The sequence below is a fragment of the Diabrotica undecimpunctata genome, chromosome 2, assembly GCF_040954645.1.
Source record: "Diabrotica undecimpunctata isolate CICGRU chromosome 2, icDiaUnde3, whole genome shotgun sequence".
In the NCBI taxonomy this organism is placed as follows: domain Eukaryota; kingdom Metazoa; phylum Arthropoda; class Insecta; order Coleoptera; family Chrysomelidae; genus Diabrotica; species Diabrotica undecimpunctata.
The window spans coordinates 65,903,590-65,922,117 of record NC_092804.1 but is presented as its reverse complement, the minus strand read 5'-3'; the positions used below and the strand labels follow the sequence as shown (position 1 = coordinate 65,922,117).

Genomic DNA, 18,528 nt, shown 5'->3' with positions numbered 1-18,528 from the left:
CTTGGAACCACGACGATGAGGTTGGCCGTGGAATCATAATTGGAAAGGAATTGGTGACTTCGGCTAAGGAAATTCCTGTGAGACTTATCAATGTCAACGACTACCCAGTGACCATAAAGAAAGAGACAAAAGTAGGAACTTGTGTACCTGTGACATCCATAATCCGTCAGGCGACAACATCTGATAATTCCAACGACAAATTCGACCAAATGGTTGCAGTTGCAGGACAGTCTCTAAATCAGATGGAAAAAAGGAAATTAAGGGAATTTCTTCGGCAGTATCGTGATATTTTCGTACTGAAAGGAGGAAAGACGGGAAGAACTACCGTTGTTAAGCATAAAATTGATACTGGTAATGCTAAGCCAATTCGTCAAACAGCTCGACGATTACCACAGGCGAAAAGAGAGGAAGCTGAAACGATTGTTCAGGAAATGAAGAAAGACGGGGTGATAGAACCTTCTACGAGCCCATGGGTCTCTCCGGTGGTCCTGGTTAAGAAGAAAGACGGAACGACGAGGTTCTGTGTGGATTACCGTTTGCTGAACAACGTTACCAAGAAAGATAGTTATCCTCTGCCTCGGATCGATGACACATTGGACACATTGGCTGGAAGTAAATTGTTTTCCACTTTGGATTTGAAGTCTGGATACTGGCAGGTAGAAATGGACCCAGTAGATAAAGAAAAGACAGCCTTCACCACAGGATCTGGATTGTGGCAATTCAACGTTATGCCATTTGGACTTTGTAATGCTCCTGCGACATTTGAGAGGCTTATGGAAAATGTGTTGAGAGGGTTATCTTGGAAAACATGCCTGGTTTATTTAGATGACATAATCGTCTTGGGGGAGACATTCGAAGATCATTTGAGGAATTTAGAAAACGTTTTTAATCGACTTAAAGCTGCCCAATTGATGCTAAACCCCAAGAAGTGCCAGCTATTTCAAGGTAAAGTCAATTATCTGGGTCATATAGTCAGTAAAGAAGGAGTGGCCGTGGATAAGGGAAAAATCGATTCCATTAAGGAATGGCCAAAACCAACTGACAAACATCAAGTGAGAAGTTTTCTTGGACTATGTACTTACTACCGGAGGTTTATTAAGAAGTTTGCAGATATCGCTAAGCCATTAACGCGACTTACGGAGGAAGCAAGAGATTACCGCTGGGATACAGACTGCCAAAATGCCTTTGAGACCTTGAAAAAGCATTTAATAACAGCACCAATTTTAGGGTATCCACTGCCAGAAGGAGAGTTCATCTTAGATACAGATGCAAGTAATGTGGGAATTGGAGGAGTGCTGTCTCAGATTCAAGGAGGACAGGAACGAGTCCTCGGATATTTTAGTAAAGTTCTTTCAAAACCTGAGCGGAATTATTGCGTCACGAGAAGAGAACTTCTGGCAGTAGTGAAATCAGTAGAGCACTTCTATCAATACCTCTATGGAAGGAAGTTTTTAATCCGAACCGACCATGCCGCCCTTAAGTGGTTGATGCAGTTTAAGAATCCAGAGGGTCAGATAGCCAGGTGGATCGAACGACTCCAAGAATACGATTTTAAGATTGAGCACCGAGCCGGAGTTAGCCACAGAAACGCTGATTCTCTTTCCAGACGGCCATGCCCAGCAGAGTGTCCCCACTGCAACAAAACGGAATCCAAGGAAGCAGCAGTGCTAAGAACGACGATTGTCAACGACGACTGGACGCCCACTAAGATAAGGGAAGAACAAGAGAGAGATCCAGTTATACAGAAAATCCGAAAATGGAAAGAGGAAAACCGTCGACCACCTTGGCAGGAAATATCAAACCTATGCTCAGTAGTTAAGACGTATTGGGCCCAGTGGGACTCATTTATCATCGAAGATGGCTTGCTCAAACGAGTCCTGGAAAATGATGACGGTTCAGAGAAAAGAAGACAGTTGGTGATTCCAAAGAGCAGAATAGCCGAAGTACTTCGTCAGTTACACGACAGTCCATCGGGAGGGCATTTTGGTGTAAGGAAAACCCTTCAGCGAATTCGGGAACGGTTTTATTGGATGAACAGTTCCGACGACGTAAAAGACTGGTGTAAGAAATGTACTATTTGTGCTACGAGTAACGGGCCTCACCGGAAAAGGAGAGCTCCTATGAGACAATATAATGTTGGAAGCCCGTTTGAAAGAATAGCTTTGGACATTGCAGGGCCATTTCCAGAAAGTGAAAATGGGGGCAAGTACATGTTGGTAGTAATGGATTACTTCACTAAGTGGGTCGAGATTTACGCACTTCCAGACCAGAAGGCCGCCACCGTTGCAGATAAGTTGATCCAAGAATATATCAGCCGATTTGGAGTGCCTTTGGAGATCCATAGTGACCAAGGCAGGAACTTCGAAAGTGATCTATTCCAAGGAATATGTGATAGACTAGGCATGAAGAAAACAAGAACTACCGCGTATCATCCGCAATCGGATGGTATGGTAGAACGAATGAATAGGACAGTTGGCAAGTATTTGACAAAGATGGTGTCCGATCATCAGCGAGACTGGGACCAATACCTTCCGTTCTTCACAATGGCCTACAGATCTGCTGTTAACGAATCAACGGGCCAGACACCAGCCAGAGTCCTATTCGGACGCGAAATGCGACTACCTTGTGATCTAGAATTTGGGTGTCGACCTGGAGAAGATGTAGCAGGTGAAGATTATGTGATCGAATTACGAAGAAGAATGGACGATGTACATGAGTTGGTCCGTTCCCACCTTCAGATTGCTAGCGACCGAATGAAGAAACGGTACGATACACAAGCCGAAAAGGGTTGCTTTAAGAAGAACGACAAAGTATGGCTGTATAATCCCAAGAAGCGAAAAGGTTGTTCTCCCAAATTGCAGCAGTTTTGGGAAGGTCCATACCTCATCATGGAGAAGATCAACGATGTCATCTACCGAATAAGCAAGATTCCGAGGGGAAAGCCGATGATAGTACACCATAACCGGTTGGCATCTTTCGAAGGTGACCACGACGTAGATGAAGAAGTGGAAGTAAACCAAGTCCAAGATGTGTCTGACCTCACGTTTGAGGAATTCATGGGTGCCTATGGAGGTACCGGTAAAGCGAGACATGGTGTTACCACTGAAGAAAAGCAAGATCTACTCGCGCTCCCCGATGACTACTCGCTGGCCCTTACCATCCCGGCCAGTATCAAAGACGCACCAGGGTTGGCATCCGTCTTTCGAAGGAAGATTGGTCGAGTTGCAGAACTTCAATGCCAAGTGCCAGCTCCCGGTAAAACCTTGAAACTCCAAGATGCATCACGTTACCTTTTCTACCTGGTAACAAAAGACACTGCCCGTGACCAACCTACCTACCGAGATGTATGGGAAGCCTTACTTCAATTGAGAGGGCACGTACTAGAGTCCGACGTGCAAAAGTTAGCCATGCCAAAGTTGGAGTGCCGCCAATTAGATTGGAGGGTTATCCGAAATATGGTGGAGGAGATCTTTAAAGACACCGAAGTCCAGGTGTTAGTCTGTTGCAATCCGCATAGTTACTGGTGCGGAGAGAAAACCGTCCCTTGTCATTTTTATACAACTGGAAGTTGTAAAAGAGGGTCCAGTTGCCGATACCAGCATACAGTTCCGGTTCCAGTCCCGACAAGGTTCCAGGAGGAACCATCTTTTAAGAGGGGGGCAATGTTACGATAAATATACTGGCCTAACTTTTATGACTAATTATTCTGTTTTATTGTAGAAATTTCGGTGGAAGTCTAGAACCAAAATTATGGTGAATGAGCCGGCTAAGCTTCTCGATCTTTCGATGCTGTTCTAGTATATCAGGATTTCGTATATAAATACAACATTTTTATATGGAGGGCAGTTAATACTCAAGACCCGCGCTCGCGAATTTGTACGTACGGATATAATAAATTATTGTCAGATAAGTTAATATAAATAAAGAAATAAATTAAATCCGTAAGTGTTATAAATATTGAACCTTTTAATAAATTCACAACAATATGTTTAAAGAGAACTACCCTGAATCAAAATGCAGCTATGAGTTTTCTTAAGGTTTTTCAAGGACAACTTCAATTTACGATTTGGTCGTCCCCAGATTGATTAATGCTGCACTTGTGAAGAATTAAATTTAAAATTGAGAAGTCCTCATCTTAGTGATGCAGCAAAAAGAAATGTTGCTGCTGAATTGATGATTCACAAGCGTAGATCAAAAAAATTCTACAATCAATTAAAATAAGAAAATAACCAAGAAACAAAAGCAAAAGAGCCCTATGTGCTAGCATTAGCTTTCGATTATATCCAAAATATTCTGCTGCCCATGATTTCAGTACCGGAAATCTTTTATGTGCGGCAACTAACGGTGAATGTGTTTTGTATTCATTCAGTCTACTATGTATAAAAAGACGTGCATTTCTGAGGAAACAAGAGGAAAACGTGTTCCTGCTAAGGATAAGATATCTTTTGGAATAAGTTCCTTCATGCACCTAACTTATGAAACAGCTAAAGGTGTGATTGTTTGTAGGTCTTTTATTGATGGTATCATGGAACAAACCTACAAACTTTCTCAAGTCAACGATCAATTAATTGAATTTCCCTACAATAATTTGGTATCCATAGGGTAAAATACCCTTAAAAAGTGAAGCACCAAGATATTGGTAAGCTGTTACCTTATATACCTGGTAGTATCAGACAGTTTTATGACGAATTAATGGAGTGGCCAACAACTGATAATCCCAATGCTGGGGAAGATGAACACGCCATCCAGTAGGAGGAAACATGGCATTTTGAAGCATTCAAAAAATGAATTTAAAGTTTTTACTTAAAATTGGTATACATCGCACAAGATGAAGAAGATCTCAGCTTTATGCTCAGAAAACTAGAAGAAGAATATAAAAACAACGGAATGGAAATAAACTTAGAGAAAACCGAATACCTAACAACAGAAAACAAGGATATGAGAAACCTAGAGATAGACGAGGGAAGACAAATAAATGGAACAGATAAATTCAAGTATTTAGGAACCATAATATCGAACCAGGGAACAACAGAAGAAGATATAAACAACAGACTGAGACAAACAAGAAACTGTATAAGACAACTAAACTCAGTGTTGTGGGATAAGAACATTACGATAAAGACAAAAAAGAGAATATATAACACCCTGACAAGAAGTATCCTGACATATGGGTCCGAAAACTGGACAATAAACAAGAGAAATAGAGGTAGAATAAGAGCAGTAGAAATGGAGTTCCTGAGGAGAAGCTGTAGACTTACAAAAAGAGACAGAATTGAAAACGCAGAGATTAAGCGGAGAATGGGAGTGCAATCAGACATAATCGACTATATAGAGGAGAAGAGACTATCCTGGTACGGCCACGTCAGAAGAGCGGACAGAGGACGCTGGATAAACAAAATCACAGAATGGAGCCCGATTGGAAGAAGAAAGAGAGGAAGACCCCGAAGGTCATTCAGAGATGAAATCGACGAGGCTATGGAGAAAAGAACCCTGCGAGATGGAGACTGGAATGACAGGGAAAATTGGAGAAAACGGTTGAGTGAAGGAAGACAGTGGAAATCCTTAGTAGTAGTACTTAAAATTGGATTTTTGTAGGTTAAATATATTTTTCTTGAACAAAATGAAAGTTTTTTTGTGTCATCTTAGAAATGTAAACAAAAAAGTACTAAGTCGACAAAATTTGAATATTTATATCATATATATACACATATTATTTTGCACTAGGAAATATCAAACATTACATCTAGAAGTGTCAAAAACACTCCCAAATTTTTTGGTATTTATTTAAATGACATACAGATTTATACAGTTTTTTCCAGTTTTCCACAAAAATGGTTTTCATGACTTAGAACGTTTTTGTTGACACCGATTTAACTTGATTCGCATTTCGAATATGCCGCTGGTAAATAGTCAAAAAACTCGGTGTGAAAGACTTTATTTTGAATAAACACAATAAAATATAAATAGATACATGAATATATGACGGTTGGCGTCCGTCCCGCTAATGTATATAATATTATATTTCGCCTCGCACTCGCTGGATCACCGATCTCGATTCTCGTATCTTGTGTGCTGTCGCCTTGAGACCCTTTTTGTGACTCTTCTTAATCTTCAAGTTATCGATTAGAGAATATAGCAAGAGATACAAACCTACAGATTCCGTCATCACAAAACCTAGAAATTAAGGAAAAATAAAGTTACTAAAGCAGATCGATGAGCATTAAAATGGATTATAGTAAAAAATCGCCGTGCAACTTATCTAGAATTAAGTGTTTTGTTGGAAGACACTTTTTTATAACAACATGTCACCGAGAGGCCCACAAATTAGGATTTGGTAGGTACTTACAATACACTACTTACTTACACTTACACTAATAAGCCATACCCTCAAAATATTTCTAAAGGTGATTCATGGAAGATTATATAGAAAACTAGAAGATGATATGGATGATACTCAGTTTGGGTTCCGCAAGGGACTGGGAACGAGAGAGGCATTGTTTGCTTTTAATGTCCTCTCTCAAAGATGCTTAGATATGAACCTAGATATTTATTCCTGTTTCATCGACTTCGAGAAGGCATTCGACAGGGTCCGACATGAAAAACTAATAGAAGTACTGAGAAACAAAGATATAGACAGACGAGACTTACGAATCATTATCAATCTGTATTGGAATCAAAAGACCAATATAAAGATAGAAGAACAAAAGTCCGAAAATATAGATATAAAGAGAGGAGTAAGACAGGGCTGTATTCTGTCACCATTGCTGTTTAACGTGTACAGTGAAGCCATATTCCAGGAAGCGATAGCGGATCTGGGTGATGGAATCTCTGTAAACGGAAGAATAGTAAATAACATAAGATTCGCTGATGACACCGTTATAATGGCAGACACCCTGGAATCGCTACAAGAGTTGGTAAATAGAATTAACGATTATTGCATTAGATACGGACTAAAAATAAATAAGAGAAAAACTAAATTTATGATTGTCTCAAAAACGCAACATGGAAATGAAAGATTAATGATAGAGCAAACCCAAATAGAAAAAGTAGAGACATACAAATATCTGGGAACCTGGGTTGATGACAAAAATGACCAAAGCAGAGAAATCAAAGTCCGAATTGAAACTGCAAGGCAAGCATTTGTGAAAATGAAGACAATGCTTACCAACAGAGACCTTCAGTTGCATCTCAGATTGAGGGCTCTAAGATGTTACATATTTTCTATCTTACTATACGGAATGGAAGCTTGGACATTGAAGAAACAACACATAAGAAAAATAGAAGCGTTCGAAATGTGGTGTTACAGAAGAATATTAAAAATTCAGTGGGTTCAAAGGATTACCAATGCTGAGGTACTACGACGTCTAAATAAGGAGTTAGAAATTATGAACAGCATAAAAAGAAGAAAACTAGAGTATTTGGGTCACATAATCAGAGGAGAAAAATATGAGCTGCTGAGAATTATTATGCAAGGAAGGATCCAAGGAAGAAGAAGCATAGGAAGAAGACGCATCTCCTGGCTGAAGAACCCTAGAGAATGGTTTAACTGTAGTTCACTACAACTTTTCAGAGCAGCAGCCAACAAAGTGACCATAGCCGTTATGATATCCAACCTCCGATAGGAGATGGAACTTTAAGAAGAAGAAGGTACTTACAAAAGTTTAAAAAATCAGTACGAATTAATTTTCAAGAATTTCATTTTATTTCAGGCTACGGGAAAGCCACTTTTAACATTACAACAAGTTGTAAAAAATAGGTTAAAATGGAAAAAAGAGCATAAAGATTAGACAAATTTACGATGGGATGCAATACAATGGAGTGATGAGCCCAGATTTGAAGTGTGTGTTCGAGACAGTAGGAGTCGCGATATTCACAAAAAAAATGAAACTTTTTATACCAACTGTCTCAAGAGAAAAGTCAAATTACCTGCATCTGTCATGAAATGGGACAGTTTTTCGTCTAAAGGTGAGGGAAATTTGCATTTTATCGATGGAATTGTAAATACGGATGAAGATTTGAAGATTTTAGAAGAATCTCTTTTACCGATTATGGAACAAAGTTTGACATCAGCAGAAGATTATTTATTCCAACAGGACGGCGTAGGTTATAATTTCTTAAAAAAAGAGTTTAAAATGGGTTAAAGACCGTTGTATACCACTTCTGGAATGGGTTTCCAACAGTTCCTTGTCCCCGATAGAAACTTTGTGGTGCGAAATACAAAAGTATTGAGAAATTATCCTGCCAGCTAAAAACTATGCATCGAAGAGTTTTGAATGTAATTAAAAATAAAGGGGATGTCATTCAGTGGTAAACTTTTACATTTTTTGAAAGGAAGCTTCTATACTGGCGTTGATTTTCTTTTTCTCTATAATAAAATGCTGAGATCAGCGTCACGGAAGTAGCGCCACGAAACAGCGGTTCGTGGTTCGCAATCACAGTAAACAAAAATTTTTAAATTATATTATAACTTATAAAAAAATAATAAATAAATAATAAAATTACTTTATTCAATTTTAAAAATATTATTTAAATTTTAAATACCAAAAAACATAGTATGAAGCTTCGCGCTAGTCTAGTCAGTACCGATTACTGTACCACTTTTTTTCTTAATTTAACATATTCTATACGTTTTTTAATTTGTTATTATTTTGTTATTATATATATATATATATATATATATATATATATATATATACATATATATTTTGTTATAAAAAAAACTCATTGTCTCCAAGTAAGGGATGTAGTTCTTTTAAAATCCTCCCCTTTTTAAATTTAATGTCTGTTTCGTCCCCCCGTTTTTTTAAGTGTTTTCTGTGTGTCTTAAAGTGTCTCAATTTTAATTTTTAACTTTATATATTGGACTTTACAACAATTTGCCACATATTGCAACATAACTTTATCAAAGAAATTTGATAATTACAAGCTGATATAATTGCACACCCACACAATTTGTACATCTATTCTTATTAATTGTCTTACAACTGTCACCTTCCAAAACAAAAATAAAAATCTCAATAAATAACACACATTTCATAAATATATCTCCAGAATAAATATAAATAACTTTAAAGAACTTAATGGTATAGAACATTACTTTCATCAAACAAACAATTACATTTACCTATCTCTACTTCATTGGATAAAATCTGTCTCCTCAAGAACTTCCCCGTTTACTGTTAAACAATTACAATAGTTGACTTGAGTTCTCCAATCAACAATACAAGATAGTTTGAACCATGTTCTTTCAACCATCAATTAATAGAGTACCGGCATCATTTATTTAACTTTGTATCGTGACCTGAAGATGCTTTGCATATTGTAGAAAGCGAAACCGGTCGTCTGATTAGTTAAATTAAATTGATTGTAAGTCTAATTTATTATTTCTTTTACCTTTTGAAATGGACTCACAAGCAACACATTCATGATTTGTTATTATTTTGTTTAAATAATAGTTTTCATTTTAATTTAAAAAATATTTTTTATAATTATGGAAATCCAAAAATGTTATTCGATGAATTAAAATTTTGTAATGTTTACGCTGAACTTTTGTTTTTGTTCTCTGAAATCTAATTTTCTTTTCAATCTAACGCTCCGCCAACTGGCATGGGAAGGGGATCGTAATCGTCGCTTATTTTTATTACGTTACTTCCTTCTAAAAGTGAGAGAGTTACTGATCTAAATAATTGTAAACACTTGTATTAATTATTTTTTTTTAATTTATAAATTATTCATGTTTATAATATAATTTTAATAATTATACTGTACTGTAATAATATATTTATGTTCTAGTAGATTGAAAACAACTGTTTCTATTTAATTACGATATCGGAAAGTAACAAATTCATTAAATTTGTATATGTTATGTTTGTAAATTATGTACATGTCTCAAGACTTTTTGATGTTTATTGTAACGTAATTTATTAGATTAAATAATATGATATTGAAGATTATATTAGTAAACATCACTCAGTAAATATGAGTAAAAGATAAATAGTGCAGCTTTCGTACCACTAATTTTTTAATTTTGCCGCATTTGAAGTCAGTTTCTGTAAAGCTGTTAAATAAATAAACGTTGCACGATTCTCATGAGATCAATAACATTTATCACTTCCATTGGCCGTTCACTATGGAATTTCCATTGTTAGAGTCTAGTCTTCAAAACCTATAAGATGAACTTTCGATTTTGAGTTTTAGCAACATTGAAAATGCTAAATTTAAACTTTCACATTACAAACGATCTAAGTGTACGTTCACACAGACTGCTATGGCGCGATCAACGATGCGATGCTTTGCTATGCGATGATAACAAACACTTGTATCGTAAGTACCTTGTCAGAAAGCGCGCGATTTAGTGCGGTGCGATGCTAGTAGCGGCTAGTATGCGCTTCGGTTTGGTTTTCAAGAATGTTTGATTTTTGATTCCATCGCCAGTAGTCGCATGTCTAGCGAGCGATATGGATGTGGAAAAATTAATAAACAATGTTAGAATTCGTTCGGCACTATGGGATCAACAATCAAAAAACTATCACAATAGGGACAAGGTGAATACATTATGGGTTGAGGTTGCAGAGGAGTTACAAGTGACAAGTAAATATTAATTACTGTTTATTAATAATTACGTTACTACTTATGCTCTTCCTTATTTGAGGTGTTTGTAAATGGAAAACCATTCTGTCCGAAAATAAAGACTTCGCCAAAAAGATTAGTTTAGTTTGGGTTATCAAAACTGTATTTAAACAGAACTCTGAATAATATATAAAAATGTTAACGAATGTTGTTAATAAATAATAATTATTTTTCCAGTATCAAAATATCCAAATAATCAAGACAATAAAAGTTAAATGCTGCTAATGCTATTAATAAATAATTCCCCAAAAACACCTACGTATACAATATAATGTATACACACTTGCAACATGACTGTATGTCGCAACATGACTGGCAATCTACCATCAACTGTAGAAAGTGATATAGTGTCTGAGAATATTCACAGCGATTCACTTAATGATGAGCATGACCTGTTATCACAGAATAATGGAATTCTAACTGAAGAATATACTGCAGATGCTAATATATCAAAAGTTGAAATTAATACGGGAACTTCCAACGACAATACTTCATTATATAACGAAGAACTCCAGCCTAATACGTCATTCTCTAGTAAGCGCTCCAAAAATACTAACCAAGGGTGTAAACGTAAACAAGATGACTTGGATATCGAGCGAGTCATATCTTTGGAAGAAAAAAAAATTAGAGTTATTAGACTCTGCAACTAACTCAAAACATAATGATCATGAAGATTATCATTTTTTAATGAGTTTTTACCCACCTTTAAAAATAATGCGCGAGTACACTAAAATGTGGTTCCGTTGGAAGATGCAAGAGTTTCTGTATAATTGTACTGTTCACAACTAACAACAACAACACGAACAATCCCATACGAGTACAGTTGCAGGGATTCCGTTTGGTTCACGTACGTCAGATTCCACCCTATCTGATTTAAAACTATAAAAATGTGTACGTGTATTAATAAAACGGTTCTCTATTATTCTTGTGTATTTTTTATAAGCATTCTAACAGTTGCACCATTGAGAGACTATATTAGATAGACACCCCACTTTTTATATTTCTATATAATCTAATTAGTTCTAAGTAAGTTTCTAACCCTGAAGTGTGATCGTGCGCGAACGGGACTCCCTGTATTTTTTTTTGGCAGATTTATGAAAATATTAGATGTACTATTTTAATATTTAAACGTACCTCAAAGTTATTGTAAGTCTTTCTTTAATGCCTATTGGTTTTCTCCAGTTTGTGTGCATTTTCTCTACGTAAGGAGTTATATCTCTCTGAATATAGTCGAATGTTTCTAAAGACATCCGAAAATATTCTCGAAATTTATCAGGATTAGTTTAGCAAATAAATAATGAAATTATCCAAATGTCACACTCTCTTTATTAATTTTATGAACCCATTTATGTTTTCTATTTAAACACTTTTTAAAAATATTGTACTTAACAGTGAATTTTTCGCCAATATATATTTCAGTTTTCTTTCCATCGTCACGTCAGACACAAAAAAGACTACGGTGACGATTAGTTCACAAGCAAATCATTGTATTGAAACACCCACAGATAATAGCTTGCTCTGTAACGCAAAGCATCGCATCGCTGATTGCGCCATAGCGGTCTGTGTGAACGTACACTTAATCGTTTAAAAATCCTTTTCGATTTCACAAGTATATTTTTCAAAACTACACAACTTCAGCTACAAAATTCAAAATCGAAATTTTATGTTATAGATTTTGAAGATTGTAACGAAAAAGTTATGCATTCTGCGATAAAGCCACATTTCAAAGGCTTTTAGCCATCTCATGGTATTTAATTTTAATGTCCAGGCTTCAAGTCCATACAGAAGGACTGACCAAACGTAGCATTTATTTACTGTAATTCGGATGTCTAAGCTTAGTTTTCGGTTATAGATAATTTGTTTCCATTTATTGTCCATGTTCCTATTCTATTCTTGTTTTTATTTCTATATCTAGATCCCACTTAAGGTCCATTCGCTCAGCTCGGGCATATTTTGACAGATTCATAGTTGGAAACCTACAACACAAAAATTCCTATCTCATACTATTAACAGTTTAAATAAACTTTTAGGTGCCTTTGTGTATATATTTTCGAGCGTAGTTAAAATTATACAATCGATTTCGAAAAAAAAAATACTACGAATAAAAGAAGACATTTTTGATATCATAGCATCAAAAGTATTTAAAATTCGTTATTTGTCAAGGACCACTGGTTTTCATTTTGTTGGGCTGTGTTATCATTCCTGTTCCATACCATGCAAGTTAAACGTCTACTTTGTATTCCAATTTTGCCTTTAGTGGAATTTTCAGTTTTTTATTAACGCTTGTAAAATGAAAGTATTTGCTTCGTTGCGGCAATCTTTGATTTAGCTGCTAATTCATCTGTTGATACTGTTGTATTTTTATTTTGCCGTGTAAACACATTTCGGCATAATTTCAGGACATTGATTAATTCCGCTATTAAATAGACTAACTCGGTTATTTTGACACTCAAGAGCATTCAATTTTTCTCAGAAATAAACTTTATAATTTGCCTTTCGTTCTGTTTACTGCCGAATACGTAGGATCAATTCCAGGGAGGATTGTATTTGTAACAATATGATTCATGAAAACTTATTTTATAAACTATATCTAATGTATTATTTCTATTATTATAAGGAGACCTATAATATTTCATGGTTACGCGCCGCCAATGATCGAATTCAAAATTTCCGAGATTCATGATTTACAAGTGATTTCGACCAGTTACGACGCGTGATTTTCGATGACTAATTTCATTTTTTGTTTGCTAGAGTAAAACTAGACGGCATTTACAATTTTATATTCACCTATTTTGTTGCATGGTATAAATAAAATGTATTTCTAGCTGAAATCGTTCGACAAGGAACTTGAAGCTTTTGAAGATGCCTTGACTGAATACCCCGTAACATTTCCTCCCTCTTATCCATTCGAAGAGAAAATATCACAAGCTACGGCATACATGCAGACCCGATGTCCGGCTTGGTGTGACAGAGTACTACTCAGCAAGAAGGCGAAACAGCTTGTCGCCGAAGAATCCGATATCAAGTATGGCCTAATGGGAGTGGAAACATGCATGGGGGATCATAAGGTAAATTTACATCTTTTTGGTTTCTTTTATGAAAATTGTGAAATTTTTGGTGCTTTTCTGGATCACAGTGAACTATGAAATATTTTGTAATATATTATGTGGGTTGAATGGCTCCTTTCAATATAAGAAATATGTAGAGAATTATAGCTTCTGAGAGCTGTAACATAGTTCCCGTTTTAATCTCTAAAGAATAATCTCCAGTATACTATATACAAAAATGTTTAATATAAACTCTTATTCCTATTCCAGTTAACTTGTAGTAAAAAGTCGCTTTTAATCAATTATAATTTTCCGAATTAAATTGTACTTTCAAGTTTGTATCCAACTGCTATGTATAAGCAACATCGGCATTTTTATGGTTTGATCCATGATGTTAAATAAATAATTTTGCTCATATTTCTTCTCATTCCGGAAATTGAAACATATCGGTCCAACAAATAATTTGCAAACTTTAACATTTGTCCAGCAAGTCTGTTGTTCGAATTTTACTATTTATACTGAAATATAATTTTTTCTTATTTCTGGTTTCTACCCGATTACTCTCCAGTCCGATAGTTTAATACTTACCATCTTTTTACTGTTTTTTTATATGTTGGTAAATGTTTTACGCTGTGTATGGGTACACGCTAACTTTCAAATCGAAAAGTTACACACGAACGAAACGTCATCAAGCCAGTGACGTTATTATTTAGCGTGCGCTGTGATTTTATTTTTGGTACACGTTAATTTTCTGATTTTTTGGTGTGTTGAATGTTAGTTTGATAGAGAAATATTTGTGATTAAGAGAAGGAAAGCACAACTATTGACTTGTCCCAAACTCAATTGTAATAAATCGATTTGTATATAAAAATATATATATTCAGGTTAGCAAAATATACATTTAGTTGACAAGACATGTACAAAATACTGTTAACATAATTTTTTAATGTTAGATAATTATTATTGTCAAATTCGTTTCCGCGTTAATCCAATAAAGGTTTGATCTGCACCTTAGGTCTTGTTCTCTTTACCGTTTTTGATACTTTTTGTAACTAAAACAAATTCCCCTTCCTTAGGTAGGTACTAAAATTTCATTAACATCTAGAAAAAAAAATTCAAATAAGCAACAAACCAGTTATATTTGAGTCCAAGATGTCTTTTGGTATAGTTAGTAGACCATGTCCATTTAGATAAAATGTCCTTGTTATTTTGTTCTTCCATTAGATCTTTAGAGTTTACCTTACAGTTTGTTGGCAAATAATCGTACACCACCTGAAATGGAGAGGGTTATAAACTAACAAATAACTATTAAAATAAAAAAAAATACAAAAAAATGTGCATATTACACTTAATTCTGACATTTCATGATTTTCTCGTTTCTCCACTAATTGTTTAATTTTGAGAAAATCACCTGTCTTAGTAGCTTGAAGTTTGGACACGGCTGCACAATTCATTTTGTAAGTTCTAAAACATACAGAAAATACACATCCAACAAGGGTGTGCCGAAGATTACCAAATAATTAGGTATATCGCTTAAATGCACAGAATATCAAATCGAAATAAAATTATTATATAATTTTTTACCTTGTTTTACGAGTGTATTTTGCACGACTTCTTACCGCACCACCACAAACACAAATACATTGAACTTCGTAATGTGTAAAGTCTTCCTTTAATTCACGCTTTAAAATATTTTCAGCCATCTCAATACTTCTGCTATCCTTAATCACAAATTTTTTTCTTTTATCTGTTTCATATTGTTTTAAAATATTGTTAAACTCATTAAAAGAATTAAATAATTGTCCACACTCCATAATAAATTCAAACAAACAAATAAAAAAATAAGAAAATTACTAATTAATATTCTAAAGTTTAAACATATGTAAACACTGTACTTAGCACACCATACACCTGGCACAAATTAGCGTGTATTTTACTAAAAATACAGTCACAGCGCACGCTAAATAATGATGTCACTTTCTTGATGACGTTTCGTTCGCGTGTTTCTAACTTTTCGATTTGCGTACAAGTTAGCGTGTACCCAGACACAGTAAATTTTGTATGTGATTTTTGGTAGCTTCACGTGTTTGAAATCTTTTTTTGCATTATTTTGCAATTTTACATTGGTATGAAATGTAGAATACAACTAAAGGTATTTTGAATTCTTTAGTGTATAACTGAGCATTTCAAATTATGTCCAAGCTGGCTTTCTCATTTCATTTATTTTCTTTTATCCAATTTTACACTTACCGTTGTGTTTGTTCCAGTTTCTTTTTTATTTTATTTATGCTACTGTCATTGTGAGATCTTAGTATGTCAGAATAGTTTTTCATCTGGAAGTTTTTTATTGTAATATCTTTCTTATTTGATATCATCCAAATACATTCAGTTTTTCTCATACTATTCACGTAATGTCCGTTTAGTTCAATTATAATTTCTTCCAATTATAGCATTTATGAAATTACAAGATCTTTGACTGTAATATTGTTCATTTTTGATAGATATTTGTAAAAATAACTTACATGTTTATTGGTAAAACAAGAGTCAGATGATTTGTGAAAAACATCAAAAGTTTATTGATATTGTCTTAACATTGACACATTTTTTTTTAAAGTAGATTAATGATAAATAATAAATAAATGGACCAATTATTTTGAAAATTTCATACGTTAATAGTTTGTTTATTCTATGCAGCCAGTGTATTTGGATTTTCGCATGACAGAATCTGGCGAATTAAGGTATTATTGATCTAATTCTCATGTAGATTTTACAGTAACAGTGATGTTGAATGGTTCATCGTAGTTCCATGTATCATTAGAATTAGGAATATTTACATGAACCTAATAGTCAGTCGTGTGTGGTTGAATATGTTCAGATTCTAGTGACAGTTTGAAAGTGGTAGTCCACAAAATAGTTTTATTACAAATACAAAAATTACAACAATTTTTTAATTTGTAGAATAGTTGTTAAATATCTTCTTTATAAATATAATATTTATAGCCTATTACAAATTATAATTGTCGGTTAGAAACACCAAATATTGTAAGTATTTAATATAAACAAAAAAAATATGGGTTTTAGTAGTTATATAGTAAACATCTACATAGAGTCGCTGGCAAATCACTACAACATTTTTTCAAAATTTGTTCAGCCATTATCTTCTTTGCACACTCTTTCAGAAACTGATGATTTCTATTATTTTCCTAACTCTTCTCATACTTCATTGTTTGTTACATCCTCGGTCCATGATATCTTAAGGATTCATCTAGATATCCACAGTTGGAATGCTTCTAGCTTCTTAGTAGTTGCTGCGTTAATGGTTCAGGCTTCCATTGCGTAGAGCAGTGTTGTGAAAATATAGCATCTTGCTAGCCTAACTCTCAAGTCTAATTTCAGTTCTCTTGTACAAAGTACCTTTCTCATTTATTGAAGTTTATTCGTGGTTTCTCTATTCAAACTTTGATTTCTCTGGAGTAATCGTTTGTGTGATTAATTATTATACCAAATAGTTGTAGTTTTCTACTTGTTCTGAAGAGTTACGGGTAATTATCATACATTCATCATTATTTTGGGTTTTTGATAACCTCACAAATTTAGTTTTCTATTGATGATGTTCTCTTGATGTTTATTAATAGTCCATATTCTTCTCCATGCCCAACCATCTTGTTCATTAGCCTCTAGAATCGTGGTGATTGTCAGTCATTATGAATTATGACAGTGTCGTCTGCATACCTAATGTTGTTAATTGGTATTCCAGCTGCTTCTCCCTCGAGAGCTTTTTTCATAATTTCTTCAGAGTATGCGTTGAACATTAGTGGCGACAATATACATCACTATCGTACGTCAACTTCGACAGATATAACAGAAACAATTAGATATGCAACAAAAAATTACAATTTGAAAATAAAAATCGACGTATTTGTGTTTTTTCCAAACTCAAACAGGAAGAAAATTATGAATTTTATGCGTTACTTTTGGGACACACTGTATATATTATATGTCATAAATATGTAGTATATTATATATAATTCATCTTATTTGCGGTATATCTAATAACGTTTTCTATTGCTGCTGCAAAATTCAACCTAATATGTGGTTTTTGATAAAATGTGGCAAATTCGCTAAAGGGGGATTGCTTTTAATGTTTAAGTGATTAAAACTTTAAATAAATAATACTTTTAATTCATACATTTTTATAAAAATGGAGTTAATATGTAAAGAAAAATCATGGAAAACTGAATACTCCATCGAATCTATCTCTCTAATGATAAGTCACACCATGTTTAGATTCCCTATTTAAAATTAGATGGCTATGGAACAGGAAAGGAGGGGTTAACAAATGACAGATGTATGTATCGTTAAAATGTATTCCGTTGGAATAAAAACAGACCTGTATCAGCATTGAGACTTATTAATATCGTGCGAAATTTTGACAATGCCGCTGCAGTTCCTTCATAGAAAGTGCAAGCTAGTTGTTAAACGTTCTTCATTACGTTTTTTGGATGAATCTTGTGAAACTATTTTTTCGTACAGATCTAAATGGTTTTATCACTTGACGATTGTTTAGTATGATCAATTTATCATTTTAGGTTTTAAACCTCTGGTCTCATTAAAGACTCTGCGGTAAAATCTAGTTGCTAGTGCTTCAGATAAGAATTTTTTTATATCTCTATTTCAACTTTAGTTTTGATCCGGTTTTTATGTTTTGAGATACGCATTTGCAAGCATAAGTCTATTCCACTCTTAGTTGGATCGGATAAGGCATCGGTTAATAGCCTTGAGAACACTCTGTTGCACTTCTGTCATCACCATCGTCAAGTTTTTCCTTTTAGGGTTTCTAACGATGACTCTG

The 18,528-nt window shown here is 34.5% G+C and overlaps 1 protein-coding gene and 1 long non-coding RNA gene across 5 annotated transcripts in view; one reads left to right on the top strand and one right to left on the bottom strand.

The window, feature by feature from the left end:
• 5PtaseI (inositol polyphosphate-5-phosphatase A) overlaps positions 1–18,528 on the top strand; it is a 130,959-nt gene that overhangs the window by 90,824 nt on the left and 21,607 nt on the right. For 3 of the 4 annotated variants that reach the window (XM_072523046.1, XM_072523047.1, XM_072523048.1), the window contains exons 6-7: positions 13,455–13,697; positions 16,371–16,414. In XM_072523046.1, coding sequence (XP_072379147.1) covers positions 13,455–13,697; positions 16,371–16,414 — 287 coding nt within the window. The remainder of the gene's footprint in view (positions 1–13,454; positions 13,698–16,370; positions 16,415–18,528) is intronic. The other variant, XM_072523045.1, reaches the window with a different exon arrangement.
• On the bottom strand, positions 14,581–15,541 carry LOC140433330 (uncharacterized). The gene is made up of 3 exons (XR_011949924.1): positions 15,261–15,541; positions 15,023–15,140; positions 14,581–14,948 (listed from the first exon to the last, which is right to left on the bottom strand). It is a non-coding gene; the product is annotated as an uncharacterized lncRNA (long non-coding RNA).